This window comes from Branchiostoma floridae, chromosome 12 (genome assembly GCF_000003815.2).
Source record: "Branchiostoma floridae strain S238N-H82 chromosome 12, Bfl_VNyyK, whole genome shotgun sequence".
Lineage (NCBI taxonomy): Eukaryota > Metazoa > Chordata > Leptocardii > Amphioxiformes > Branchiostomatidae > Branchiostoma > Branchiostoma floridae.
Genome location: NC_049990.1, coordinates 22,887,125 through 22,900,705, shown reverse-complemented (window position 1 = coordinate 22,900,705; position 13,581 = coordinate 22,887,125). Strand labels below are relative to the sequence as shown.

The 13,581-nt window shown below is 39.8% G+C and overlaps 2 protein-coding genes across 3 annotated transcripts; one reads left to right on the top strand and one right to left on the bottom strand.

The window, feature by feature from the left end:
- Positions 1-77: 77 nt before the first annotated feature.
- Positions 78-5,871, top strand: LOC118426811 (S-formylglutathione hydrolase-like). Of its 2 annotated transcripts, none has more exons than XM_035836342.1 (10): positions 78-162; positions 586-661; positions 1,241-1,428; positions 1,878-2,002; positions 2,247-2,311; positions 3,067-3,121; positions 3,749-3,847; positions 4,283-4,348; positions 4,858-4,959; positions 5,746-5,871. In XM_035836342.1, the coding sequence occupies exons 1-10, from the start codon at positions 141-143 to the stop codon at positions 5,824-5,826; spliced, it is 879 nt and encodes a 292-aa protein (XP_035692235.1). In that variant the 5' UTR covers positions 78-140; the 3' UTR covers positions 5,827-5,871. The 2 variants fall into 2 exon arrangements, with proteins under 2 accessions (XP_035692235.1, XP_035692236.1); XM_035836343.1 differs by having other exon boundaries at positions 105-152.
- Positions 5,872-7,075: 1,204 nt separating this feature from the next.
- Positions 7,076-8,680, bottom strand: LOC118427206 (megakaryocyte-associated tyrosine-protein kinase-like). The gene has a single exon (XM_035836842.1). It carries the CDS (start codon positions 8,678-8,680, stop codon positions 7,076-7,078), a length of 1,605 nt encoding a protein of 534 aa, XP_035692735.1.
- Positions 8,681-13,581: the final 4,901 nt, after the last annotated feature.

The window sequence follows — 13,581 nt, the reverse complement described above, 5'->3', positions numbered from 1 at the left end:
AATAAGTGTATTTGATTACAAAATGAGCAGGTAGCTTGTTTTAAAACATGAGAAACTGAGAAAATAAATATGCGACATCAGAAATTCCATTCCAACCCTCTCTTACTGCGCAGGTGCGTTACTATGACCTTTGCCCCTCCATGCGTGCACAGGTCTGGAAAAGTAAGATTTGACGTTTTCTTTGGTAATTGTTGATGAACATATGCAAGTACTAATGGTGTTTTAGACTGATGAATTGTGTTAAGTGATAGATCAGGATTTAAGGAATGACATGCATAAATTTTATCAAACCTTTTGTGAATGTGGCATGGAAGTAGGCACGTGAAAATTGGAGGGAGGGGGGTTGGTGGAAGAAGGGGGTGTGTCAGAGTGCTGTGTGCCGTGTCCAGGGCAGCTAGACACTATACGATAGTTCTTTTCTAGTAAAACCACTCTATAAGCATATCTGGACATGCAACACCAAAAAACTACAATCTGTTAGCACTGCATGTCACGCTTGGCTTGTATAGTAAGTGTAATCTACATTCATTGACAGTTCAGGATAATTTGTCTAAACTTTTCGGTTGGATTCGTCCACCTGTGCAGCAATCAAGATGGCAGTCTCCGAGGTCTCCTGCAACAAGATGTTTGGTGGTTTTCAGAAGGTGTTCTCTCACGAGAGGTCGGTTACATCTTTGTACAAAATTCCTGTATCAATGTAACATTATGCAGTATATTTGTATATATATGTCTGATGAAGTTACCTATGGTTTTGAATAAGGAAGCACTGTTAACTGTGAAATATCCACAGTGGTTTTATCTTTGTTGTTTTGAGAAGTCACTGTGAACTTAGTGCAAACATATGCCTTGTCTTGACTTGCATTGTGTTACTACAACAGTTTGAACTGTGAACTTTGCAATACTACACTTCCAGAACAACACTTTCCTCTTCTCCTGAAAAATTAAGCCCCATAAAGTCAAGTCATTTCACAGTATTCTCTTCTATCCCGTGATCCAAACGAAAGCAGCAAATGATTCACAATTCACCACTTTTATTCATCAACAGATCTTCTTAGTGTCACTGACAAAAGATAGTGGATGCAACCTGAAACGTTTGACTGTTTCCAAAATGATATCCAGTTTCTATAGAGCAACTGCTATTTGGTGTATCTTACAACTTGCAAGTGTATGTCTACCCTTCATTGATGTACTAGTACTATTCCTATGGTTTAAAGAAGTATTGTGTTCTTTGATCCCACAGCACCCAGCTGAAGTGTAAGATGAACTTCGGTGTGTACCTGCCGCCCCAGGCAGAGTCCGGGAAGTGTCCGGTTCTGTACTGGCTGTCCGGGCTCACCTGTACCGAACAGAACTTCGTCACCAAGGCCTGCGCACAGCGGGCGGCTGCCGAGCATGGCATCATCATCATCGCTCCCGACACCAGCCCTCGTGAGTATGGGGATTTAATCTCCAAGTAGATCTATTGGTGGTAAGGCAGTATCCAACAGGGATACCCGATTTATGTGCCTGGGCACCATACGGAAAGTAGTTTGCTCCAGCGTTTGTTGTATACACTATATACAGTCGCTTCTCTGCTGTTCCGTCTGGGATCCTTGACCACGTTAACGTCTGGAATCGTCCATATTTTGGACAAGGGTGCTAATTGGTCCCTATATATCAGCGAAGTAAGGAATTGTTTCAAGCGCTCATAATTTAGTTTCCCATAATATTTCACAGTCTCTTTTTTAACTAGTTATTTGATAAGCTGAGGTGTATTGATATATCTAGCAATTAAAAAAAAGCCATCTCAAAAGGAAGGTAGTCCTCAGAATCAAATGATATATGTTTGCAGTTATGTATGTATGGGATGCTGTTGACCAGATTTACCCCATTCCTAGGTGGTTGCAACATTGAGGGAGAGGAGGACGGCTGGGACTTTGGTACAGGAGCAGGGTTCTATGTGAACGCCACAGAAGACAAGTGGAAGACCAACTACAGGATGTATTCATACGTTACTGAAGAGGTAGGGAACAGAGGGCCTCAACATACATTTCCCACAGATTGTATCACCTAATGTTTTAAATCATGGTGTAGTCTCAAAAACAAATTAAAGATTACTTCTAGCCTACCACATAATTCAAGACCTATCAGTATGAATATTGGCCTTACCTCTCTTTTGTTAGGTTGTTGCAGTCAATGTTTGTAAGATCTTTCAAAAGGCCATGATTTTTTGTCTAATGTACAAAACATGTTTGTTCTACTTTCAGCTCCCTTCAGTGGTGAACAGCAGTTTCCCAGTGGACTCTGACAGGCAGTCTATCTTTGGTCACAGGTAAGGGGAGAGAGTCTGATACATCATCAGCACTCGAAATCCTTTTTTCTGCATACATGCACTGGTGCAGTACCATTGAAAATTACCTGCACCAGACAAATTTCACCTGCACCACTATGAATTTAGGAAGTATGGGTCATATTGAAATTATTCAGGAACAATTACTATTTTTTTCTTTTATACTTTGTAGGTGGTAACATTCAATGCATCCACATGCACCTACACCATAGGACATTTATGTATAAAACCCAGTACATGGACCAGTGTAGGTTAGGTGCAGGTAGACACCAGAAATACCTGGACAGCTCCAATTTTACCTGCACTAAACTATGCATGTGGTATTTCGAGCCCTGATCATTCATAAGTTATGGATAGAACAAAATGTTGACAATAGCTAATCTTAAAACTTGGGACAAGCTGTGTATGAAATAATTGATCTTGAATATCATAGACCTACATGTGCATTTGCAAATTTTGTTATGGCTAGTAAAAGTTAGCAGTACATTAAAAACAGGTAGTTAGATCTCAAAACAGGTAGTTAGATGTGTATAGAGCTATAATACTTCATTGTAATGTTTGGTCTAAATTTATGATTTGTTCAGGTGAAACTATTCCAGTTACAATGGCACACATTCATAGTCTTTGCCTAATGAGTAGCAATCATGTCATTTCTTGCCTGTGTTAGCCACTAAACTATTCCTGTATTTTGTCACGATATGATTCTATGCCCTGACCACTCTGTGTCATCTCTACAGCATGGGTGGACATGGTGCGCTGATCTGCTATCTGAAGAACCCAGGGAAATACAGGGTCTGTATGATAGTTCAGTGCTATAGGGTGTATGGATGATAATCAGTCAAAAATTTGGTGAAGTGTATCTTTATCTTAGTGGAGTGTTCAGCACCAGGACAGGTATGTTAGTGTGTGAATGGTGTTCAGCACCAGGGACAGGTATGTTAGTGTGTGAATGGTGTTCAGCACCAGGGACAGGTATGTTAGTGTGTGGTGTACAGCACCAGGGGCAGATAAGTGTGTATTCAGCACCAGGGACAGGTGTGTTTTGTATGGATGGTATTCAGCACCAGGGACAGCTCTATTAGTATGTGAATGTTGTTCAGCGCTAGGGACAGGTATATGTCATTGTGCGAATGGTATCAGACACAAGGGACAGGTTTGTTAGTGTGTGAATGGTGTTTAGCACCAGGGACAGGTATGTTTACTTGTGTGTGGATAGTGTTCAGTACCAGGGACAGGTTTGTTAGTGTATTTATGGTATTCTGCACCAGGGATAGTGTGTGAATGGTGTTCAGCACTAGGGACAGGCCTTTGTGGATGGCAAATAGCAGTAGGGACAGGTATGTGGATAGGCATGTTATAGAAAAGTACCAAGAACATTTGTTTTTTTATTTTACCCTTTGTGTTTTTTCTCCCCTTCAGTCGGTTTCAGCATTTGCCCCCATCTGCAACCCGATAAACTGTCCCTGGGGACAGAAGGCATTTTCTGGCTACCTGGGAAGTAACAAAGAAACCTGGAAGGTAACCATTCTATACTAGCAAACAATGAGTTTAGAAAATAATTTGCCATTTAATTATATATTGTGAAAACCCACGAACTTCTTACCTGGGTAATAAGAAACTTAATATTGTACTTAATGCTGTGTGCAGGTACGCTTTACTTTGCATGCTGCGTACAGTTTATGATTGATGCCATAATTTTGACATAATATCGCCACTTGTGAAAAGATACATGAGTGGTTCAAAGAGACGTAGTAATGTAGCATCAGTAATCCTGAGTTCTATACACTTCAGATATTTATGTGTTCAACTTCAAGACAACCTTCAGAAGGCCTCTATAACAACTTTTTGTATGGCTGTATTATCGCACCCAGTAGAATTCTGAGCGTCCATGTTACTTCACAATGAAAGCCTCAAGTGTTTGAAATGAGAACCTTTGTTTTCTGCTATCTGCAGGAGTATGATGCTAGTGAGCTAGTGAAGAAATACCAAGGGCCTCCAGTGGACATACTCATTGATCAGGTAGGGAGGTGTCATCTTTTTTGTTAAGTGCATTCTTCTACTTCTCTCTAAGACATCATTTTATTTTGAACACTGACCTATTCCACTCACTTATAGTTGCCACATATGATTTTGTTTAATTTTCTGTTTACAAATTCTGTGAGTTTTGATTGCACTTTTTATTCAAAACTGTAAATGACTCCAAGAAGCAATACTAGTAGTATGAAGCATGTAACAATAATGGAGATCAAAATACAAACAATTATTGACAGTAATAGCAGTCTCTTTTCAAATTTTATTGCCAAGTAGTTTGTTCATTAGTAAAAGAAAGTAGCCTTAATTATAAGTAATTTGTAGTTGTACACTACACATGAGCTCCAAAAAAATATACAATTTCACATAGAGAGTATTGGTCTATCAATAAATACCATAGATATTTTGCATGTTAGACCTGTTTACAAGAATTCCATAAGCTTTATAACAGCGTTAGACCTAAGTATGAACTACTAACACCCTGTCTGAAACCCCAGGGCAAGGCTGATAACTTCCTGCCTGCGGGCCAGCTGCTCCCTGACAACTTCGTAGCTGCCTGTAAGGAGAGTAAGGTGCCTGTGGTGCTGAGGATGCAGGAGGTAGGCATGCTGCTTATGATCCATTTCTCCTAGACTAGATATGTAGAATGCAACACAATGTGTTTCGTATCACCCAAGGTACCAGCCCAATTGTAGGAAGGCTCACCCTACTGCTGGAGACCGGAGGGCGATCTGACCAGCGGGGGGTGGGGTGGCTTGCTGGGACCGAGGGTGATGTGGAATACACTGTGTTGTATTATTATAAATTTTATGTCATACCCACTCAAGAAAACACACAATTCAATGCAAAATTTACCGGGAGTTGAGAAAACTTGGTGTTCTTGAACCAAAAATTGTAACAACAGCAATTACAAAGTCTGATTTATTAAAACACTTAGTCCTTTCAATATTACCTATAACGTCGGGAAGAAATCTGCGTATCGTATCCAGGTGTGGACATTTATTTGTGTTCTGATATTACACCAGTGTTTCATCATAGCAAGAACATTGATCTTATGTAAATCATAAATCTAATATACATATATATCATGTTATGTACAGTTTCTAGTTCTAGGCTACAATTTTTGAAACACGTGTCCTTTAGATGTTGTAAAGAGTTTTCTGTTTAACCAGTACAGTGATTGCAACTCATGTACCTAGAGGTCACAGTCTTCTTTGATACAATGGTTAAAACATTTGATTTCCAAAAAAAAATGTCTACAATGATTAAAGCATGTGCCCTAGAAGTAAACTTCTTGGTCTTTACTTATATACCAAATACTATATGTTATGTATCTTCCTAAAGGTTTAATCCATCCATACCATAAACATTTTGGTTCCTTTCAGGGTTATGACCACAGCTACTACTTTATGGCCTCATTCATGGATGACCACATCAAGCACCATGCAAAGCATCTAAAGGCTTGAAGCACTCATTGTCCGCTCAACACAAGACCACCAGGCTTCCTACACTCACAGCAACCCCAGGCCCAGTGAGAAAAATGTATTTCCAGTTACCCGACTGACGCTAACGAAAACCATAGCTTTTTTAATGGCTGCTGACAATGACTTTAATTTTTCGAACTGATGTCTAAGTGACAAAATTCAAAACAGACTCCCTGTATTTTACACTGTGTTAACAGTTTGGGACTTTGAACAGCTGATATAAGAATGTCTTCAAATGTAGTCCTTCTTTGTGTAGTTTATTGATATACTTGTGCTTGTACAATGTATATCTGTATACTTACAACAGGATGTTGAAAATATTGTGCCTGATGCCTTGTTGGATCACTTCGGATTAAATCTTAATAAAATCAAACAAATGAAATAACAATGGAGAATCTTTACCTTTCGACACTAAGTTTTTTCAGGACCATAGCCAGAAAACAACATTTTTTTTGCTAGACCTCAGCAATAGCTTCATTTTACTGCTATGTTTTCTCTAACCTTCTCCGAAGATGTATAATCATAACTATACAGGCATTTCATTGACGTCATAAGGACATTGATTTTATGTATGATATACAATGCTGTGTTATGATACTATGAAGTATATTGCATATTGATTATGAATCTTGTGCAGAAGATAAACACTTCTCGCATTGTGATCTTTTGAGAAAGTTGAGCAATCAGAAATTGTCCATTACAAATGGTAAAATTCTACATCTTGAGTGATATTTTAGAGTGAGGCTTTAGTTAGAGTGAGGCATGTGTGAGGCAATAAAGGGTATAAAACTTCTATTTCTGTGTCCAGTTTGGTAAATAATCTATATCAGGTTAAGCATTCATTTCTAGCAATAACTTGTCCTTAACACATAGATAACAAGGAAGCAAATATTGCCTCATGGTCATGATCACAGGGCTCAAAATACCTTTTTCTGCATACCTGCACTGGTGCAGGTAACATTGAAAATTACCTGCACCAGACAAATTTTACCTGCACCATTATTTAGGAAGTTTGGATCATGCTAAAATTGTTCAGGAACCACTGCTTTCTGTATACTTTATAGATGGTAACAGTCAATGCAGCTAAGAACAATCAACATCATGTATGAAACGACATTTATGTATAAAACAAAGTACATGGGCCAGTGCAGGTAGACACCAGAAATACATGCACAGCTCCAATTTTACCTGCACTAACCTGCATATGCAGGTGGTATTTCGAGCCCTGTGATCACACCACTGTCTCCCTCTCAATAAACACTTGGTGTGGGTTCAGTTTTTCCTGTTCACGAATCAGGTTTTCCCTTATTTCTTCTGGATTTGGCCTCGCTGTTGGGTCCTCGCTCCAACATGACGTCATGATGACGTACAGGTCTGGAGGACACTCCGCAGGCATGTCCAGACGGATCCCCTGCTGTAGGATCTCCACAAGCTGCTGACAGGTCGGCTGTGGTGTGTTACCGTACATGGGGTCCGTCCCACCTGTTACAATCTCCCACAGAAGCACACCAAAGGACCACAGGTCGCTTTCGCACGAGAACTGAAGATGTAGGAGGGACTCGATCGCCATCCATTTCAACGGGAGACGTCGTTCTTGGCCTTGGTGATTGACAGGAATGTATTGTGCTGTGTTGTACACGTCGCGAGCAAGGCCAAAGTCGCCGAGTTTTGCGATATTCTGTTCAGTGATTAGAACGTTACGTGCGGCCACGTCGCGATGGGAAATGCGAAGATCTTTCAGGTGACCGAGGGCTTGTGTAATGTCAATTGCAAAATACAGCAAATAATGTAACTTATTTTTCTTTTGCCTTAAGAAGTTCAAGAGGTTTCCTTCGCTGGCGTACTCGAGGATCAAGCACTTTGGATTAGATGTGATATTAAATCCAAACAATTGAATAATGTTAGATTTTCGGGGATTGTATCCCTTTTCCTCATGTATCACTGTGAGTATCGCTGTCTCTCTGTAGAAGTCCTGGTAACACAGTTTGTCGTTGAAGCGGATCATCTTGGCTGCAACGGTTCGTTGACCGGTAGGCAAGGCTAGGCTGGCTTGTGTCACCAGACCGAAGGCACCCATCCCTATCATATCTCCCAATGTTAGTTGACTGCTGTCTATCTGCCATCGCTCCAGCCATCCTGGGCGTAACTTGTCTGCCAGGTCTTCTTCCATCCTCCTCAACTCACATACAGCATATTCCTCTTCTGGGAGTGGTTTGTGCATGTCAAATAGTTTACATTTTTTCTTACATGCTAGAATACCGACAAAAGCAAGGAACCCCATAGCAATAGAAACACTAATTAGAATAGCTACTTGAAGATCTGACTCCTTGATGATATCACATTTCGTTCCCGACCATGGTGGGATACAGGTGCAGGTGCCGTCCACGTGATGACAGGTGGCGTTGTTCTTGCAGGTGCAATCAGATTGGCAGTTGTGTCCGAATTTGCCCTTCTCGCATGGTTCGCTACAAGTCGTACCTTTCCAGCCTGCTGTGCAGTTACATGTCCCGTCGCTAGGACTGCAGTAAGCTCCGTTTTTACAGACACAACTACTCTCACATTTCAGTCCATACGTCCCCGGTTTACAGGGATCCTCACATCTGTATCCTCTCCAACCTTCCAGACAAACACAGCCGTCCCACCGATCACAGTCAGAGCCATGCAGACAGTTGCAGATCTTCTCGCATCTCGATCCATGGTGATTGGGTGGACAGGAAGTTACATTGAGTGTAAAGTTTGCAGTCAGGACATTTCCTTGTGTTGTGATCGCTTGGCAGGTGTACAAGCCATTGTTTTTATCCTGAAGATTCACTATTTCCACTTTGTGTCCGTTCATGATACTCAAAGGCTTGAATGAGACCGTCCGTTTTTCGGGTTGAAACGACCATGTCAGTATTGTCACATTGACATGATGTTCTTGACAATGAAGAGTCACAGATCCGGTAATGTACAGTTCATCTAAATGTCCTTGTGTGGAGCTGATTGACAGTTCCTGTTTCGGTATGTCACAGATGACCCCCTGCCAACCTGGTTTACACTTGCAGGCTCCATTGAATCTGTGACAATCTGCACCGTTTCTACATGCACACTGACTCTCACATAAGAGGCCATATCTATGTGGAGGACATGGCAGCAGCTGTACTGTTGCCTTAAGTGTTACATTCACATCTTTCAAAAAGGATTTTATTTCGGATAATCCCAAGTAATCTGAGACTTTTGAGTCACAGGTATATGTGAAAAAGCCCTTTGAATCTGGTATGAGACGGGATAAAACCATAAATCTAACATTGGCGTCGCTCATCCAGCTCGGAGAGATGAGAATATTAGCTGATGCCCCAAAAAGTGATAGCGCAGTCTTATTAATATTTCTTTTAGCCTCTAGGAAGATCCCAAACGATTTTCGCATTTTCCTCGCACAGACAGTATTTTCCCAATTATCTTCAAACAATCTGGAAGCTGTTGTTGTATCCTGTCTGGCACGCAAGGCCCATGCAGCTTTTATTTCGCACTTGTTATTACTGCTATCGAAACGGACATATTCATGATTTTGGTTACCGGAAGAAAATGTCCGATGACTATATCTCTTTGCTTTCTCAGAAACACTAGTAGTTACCTATTGAAATGTTTTGCTTGGGGTGTTTCTTGTCGGTATGTCACAGCTGGTGTTAAAGACAGGAGGATAGCCAGGCACGTCCACAACTTGTACCCGAATGGTGACCCGATCTTCGTACTGGCCAGACGTAAGGTGTAGAATGTACTCATCTTGCACTCCATAATCCAAAGGGTTAATCAGAAACAACGTACCATTGCTGACATGGAATCGCTTGTGGGGATCGCCTTCCACTGTGTATCCACCTACTTTGACCGACGGAGCCGCCTTTAGGGGTTGTGTATCCTCCAAAATTGGTGTCCCGACAGTGGCGTTCTCATAAACAGATACGCTGAAGATTTCTTGGCTGCAGCAACATGACATACACAGTACAAATGTCAAAAAAGCTCTGACGACCGTGTGTCTTGACATTTTCTAGCTTTTTTTTTTTTTATTTTTTTTTTTTCAAGGCTTTATTAGTAAAAACAAATAATACATTTGTCAACAACAGAGTATCTAAGCTACTATTGTACATGGAGTAATTTGAAGTACTAGTGAAATACACAATAGGTAATGCGCACGGAAGAAGTATCATTGTCTATATAAGCATTTCTCTCATGTACTTATACAGGCTATTATGTAAAACCAATATACACCACATGGTTGCCACAATTGTCATGGAATAATTATGATACATGTAGATGGTTATCAAAAACAACAAGTTACTTTTAACATCCGGAACTTTTTCTTTCATAACAAAGTATAGTTTACAGTATGTTATAACACAGTAGATCTAGACTGGACTAGAACTATAGTTTACATACTATGGGTTTAACAGTTGTTGTTGCTTTTTATGAGCTTAATAATCATTATTTAAGTACATTGTACATAGAAGTAAACATTACAGAACATGAAGCCTGTTTTTGAGTTCACAATTGAAGATGTTAGATAAGTTATGGCCTGAAATTGGCCGTGGGCACTTTCTAGAAAAAATCCATGTTTTAAAGATAACCCACTTTGCTATAGAAATTATTCGTATTCTTTTCTTCAGGATATTTTCGTTTATTGGCTGGTTTACCTTTCCCAGTATCATCTCTTCAAAATCAATATAAGGGTTACCGGGGCTAAATGGTACAGAAGTATGTACCAAATTCCACAGGTTAGTTAGCTATAGCCTTTTACATTCCAGGAACATATGTTTATAATTGTCAACATGACCACTGTCACATAATTTACATACAGGATCAACTACTTGACCATCTTCATCTTGTATTCTCCATTTGCTTAATTTCTCACCACATGGTAAAATTTGATGAAGTAGTTTGTAATTAAGCTCTGCTATTTGTGTTTCTTTGCATGAAGTTGTGCCTAGCATTTTCCAAATCTTCTTCCAATTAAGTGAGTATATATCAAAATGTGTCTGCCATTTCTGTTGGCAGTTTGGAACTATAAATATTTGTAACATAAGGTTTCGGTATATCACAGAAGTTTTTGGAAAATCTAAGGCTGGTGTTTCTAACGTTTCTCTTTCGATACAACAATTTTTACGTATGGCTCTTTTAACAATGAGCAATTCACACATCCAGTTATGTTTCTTGGTAAGTTTTCCGAACACCTCTCTGTCACTTATAAAAGTACCATTTTGTAAAATATCCTGTATATAAACAAAACCAGAGTTAATCCAATGTGGGTACAAGAGTGTTTTCCCCCCTGATACAATATGCTTGTTTCCCCAGATAATCTGGTTTGTGTCACAATTGCTTTTAGCTTTGTACCATGCATAAATAACTTGCTTATAAAAGAGGGGTACATTACACAGGTATTTGTCTTCAATGCAACTCATTTGAAACACAAGATTCAAGTCTATATCTAAGGAAGATAAGTAGTGTAAAGGGATATGTCTCCAAGAACCCTTACCATTAAGCAGACGTTTGACCCAAGACGCCAAGAGAGCATCTTTCACACTATGTATGTCTAGCATTTTTAAACCTCCCTGTTCATAGTTGCCAATGAGGGTTTTCCGTTTAATTTTGTCCTTTTTTCCACTCCACACAAAGTTAAAAAAGGCAGCATTTAGCTCTTTTAACACTATTGTTGGTGTTGGAAGAATGTTCATTACATATGTTACCTTTGCAGCTGCCAATGCCTTTACAATGGTTATTTTCCCAAATAAAGTAAGATTCCTTTGGCACCATGTATTGAGAACTGTTTTAACTTGTTTTACCTTGTCATCCCAGTTTAATTTCATTAATTGTTCCTTGCTATGACCAAAATTTACACCAAGTGACTTAATTACAGAAGGCCATTGGATACCTGCTATTTCATCTTTTCTGTGTTTCCATATACCTAGCCACAGTCCTTTTGTTTTAGCTTTGTTTAAGTTGGGTCCAGCCACATTAGAGAATGAGCTAAGGCACTCAAGTGTTTCATACAGTGAGTCTGACATTTTCTAGCTAGACGATTTTTTGAGACACAGGCCCGGGCTGAGAGAGAAGACTGTTGGAAGCACCTGGTTGTGCTATAATGTATTCGAGAAGTTCCTGAAAGTAGCTTCCGCCAAGAACACGGTATCAAAAAGGGGAACCCCCAAGGCGTACTACGTATCTGATCGGGCTCTTGGTGGATACAGCAGAAACGTCAAAGATTTAGCGACAGTGTTTTTACCAATTGTCTCCTCTGCTAGCGGAACCCAATAGAATTGACTACGTCAATCCTAGTGGTGTGAGAACTAGATTATAAGGTTTCAGGAACTATATAAAGCGGAACTTGTGTGACCTTCTGTTCCCCATTATTAAACTTAGGCAAAATGAGCCCGCCATTGTTTGGCTCAAGCAAAGCGCAATCTACCCTCAACGTAGCCTGTGTTAAAGTTTAGATAGCTTTCAACCAACTTACATTACTATCATCTGTTCCATGATGTGTTTACTTAATGTTTCAGTACTAGTCCTTTTGGTTTCCTACCTCAGCTGTACAATTCAATATTTGAATGTGTAGAGCATTTCCATTTGACGAGATAGAATATCAATCTAGGGAATGTGATTATTCCTCATATCAGTTGTTCATTCTTTGTCTGAAAATCCGTTCCCATGCGAGCCTATTTGTTTGAAATGCTGTGTCACGTTCTGTCTCGTGCCCCAATGATAACAATATTGTTGTTCTTAGTTCAGTGTGCTTATGACCGGGACTTGTTTGGAGTTGTCTGGAACTTCAGATTCATCCTATTTTATTGCGTTTTTTGACGACACTTATCTTTCATATGAAATCAATAAAGAAGTGAATATGAAGACAGAGACCTGCAACCTCAAAGTACATGTACACGATTACAATCGATATCGTTCCAACTGATCTTACCTTTTCTTGCTAAGTATTAAACATGGTCTTTCACTTGCTGGTTATGTCAATGATTGTATGCGAATTATACTTTAGTCTTACCTTCTCATATGGTAAGCTTAATTCCTATAGAATGCTAACAGCATCAAAACATTGTGGACATCATTGTTTTTCAAACAAATGACTCTCTAGACATTCAGATAACAGAAATGCTACATTATATTTGTTAATTTTAATGTATGATAGACAATATTAGTTATGTTTAATTCTTGTCAAGATGATAAATATTGTGCTTGCACTGTAAGTAATTTTCTAAAAGAAGGTTGTGTGATTTGAAGAAGCTATAAAGAGGTGCTAATTGTAAACCTCAACATGTAGAGTGATATGTACGAGTGACGTATATGTTCGAATAAGAAACGTGTAATGGCAATAGATGACACTAAACTGCTATTCTTCTTCTATGTCCTGTTTGCGTCATCACCTATATACACGAAATGATCTTTATTGACTACTATGTAGAATAATTTTAAGCTGTAAAGCAGGATTCGGGACCATAGTGATCACACCACTGTTTCCCTCTCAATAAACACTTGGTGTGGATTCAGTTTTTCCTGTTCACGAATCAGTCTTTCTCTCAACACTTCCGGTTTTGGCCTTGCTGTTGGGTCCTCGCTCCAACATGACGTCATGATGACGTACAGGTTTGGAGGACACTCCGCAGGCATGTCCAGACGGATCCCCTGCTGTAGGATCTCCACAAGCTGCTGACAGGTCGGCTGTGGTGTGTTGCCGTACATGGGGTCCGTCCCACCTGTTAC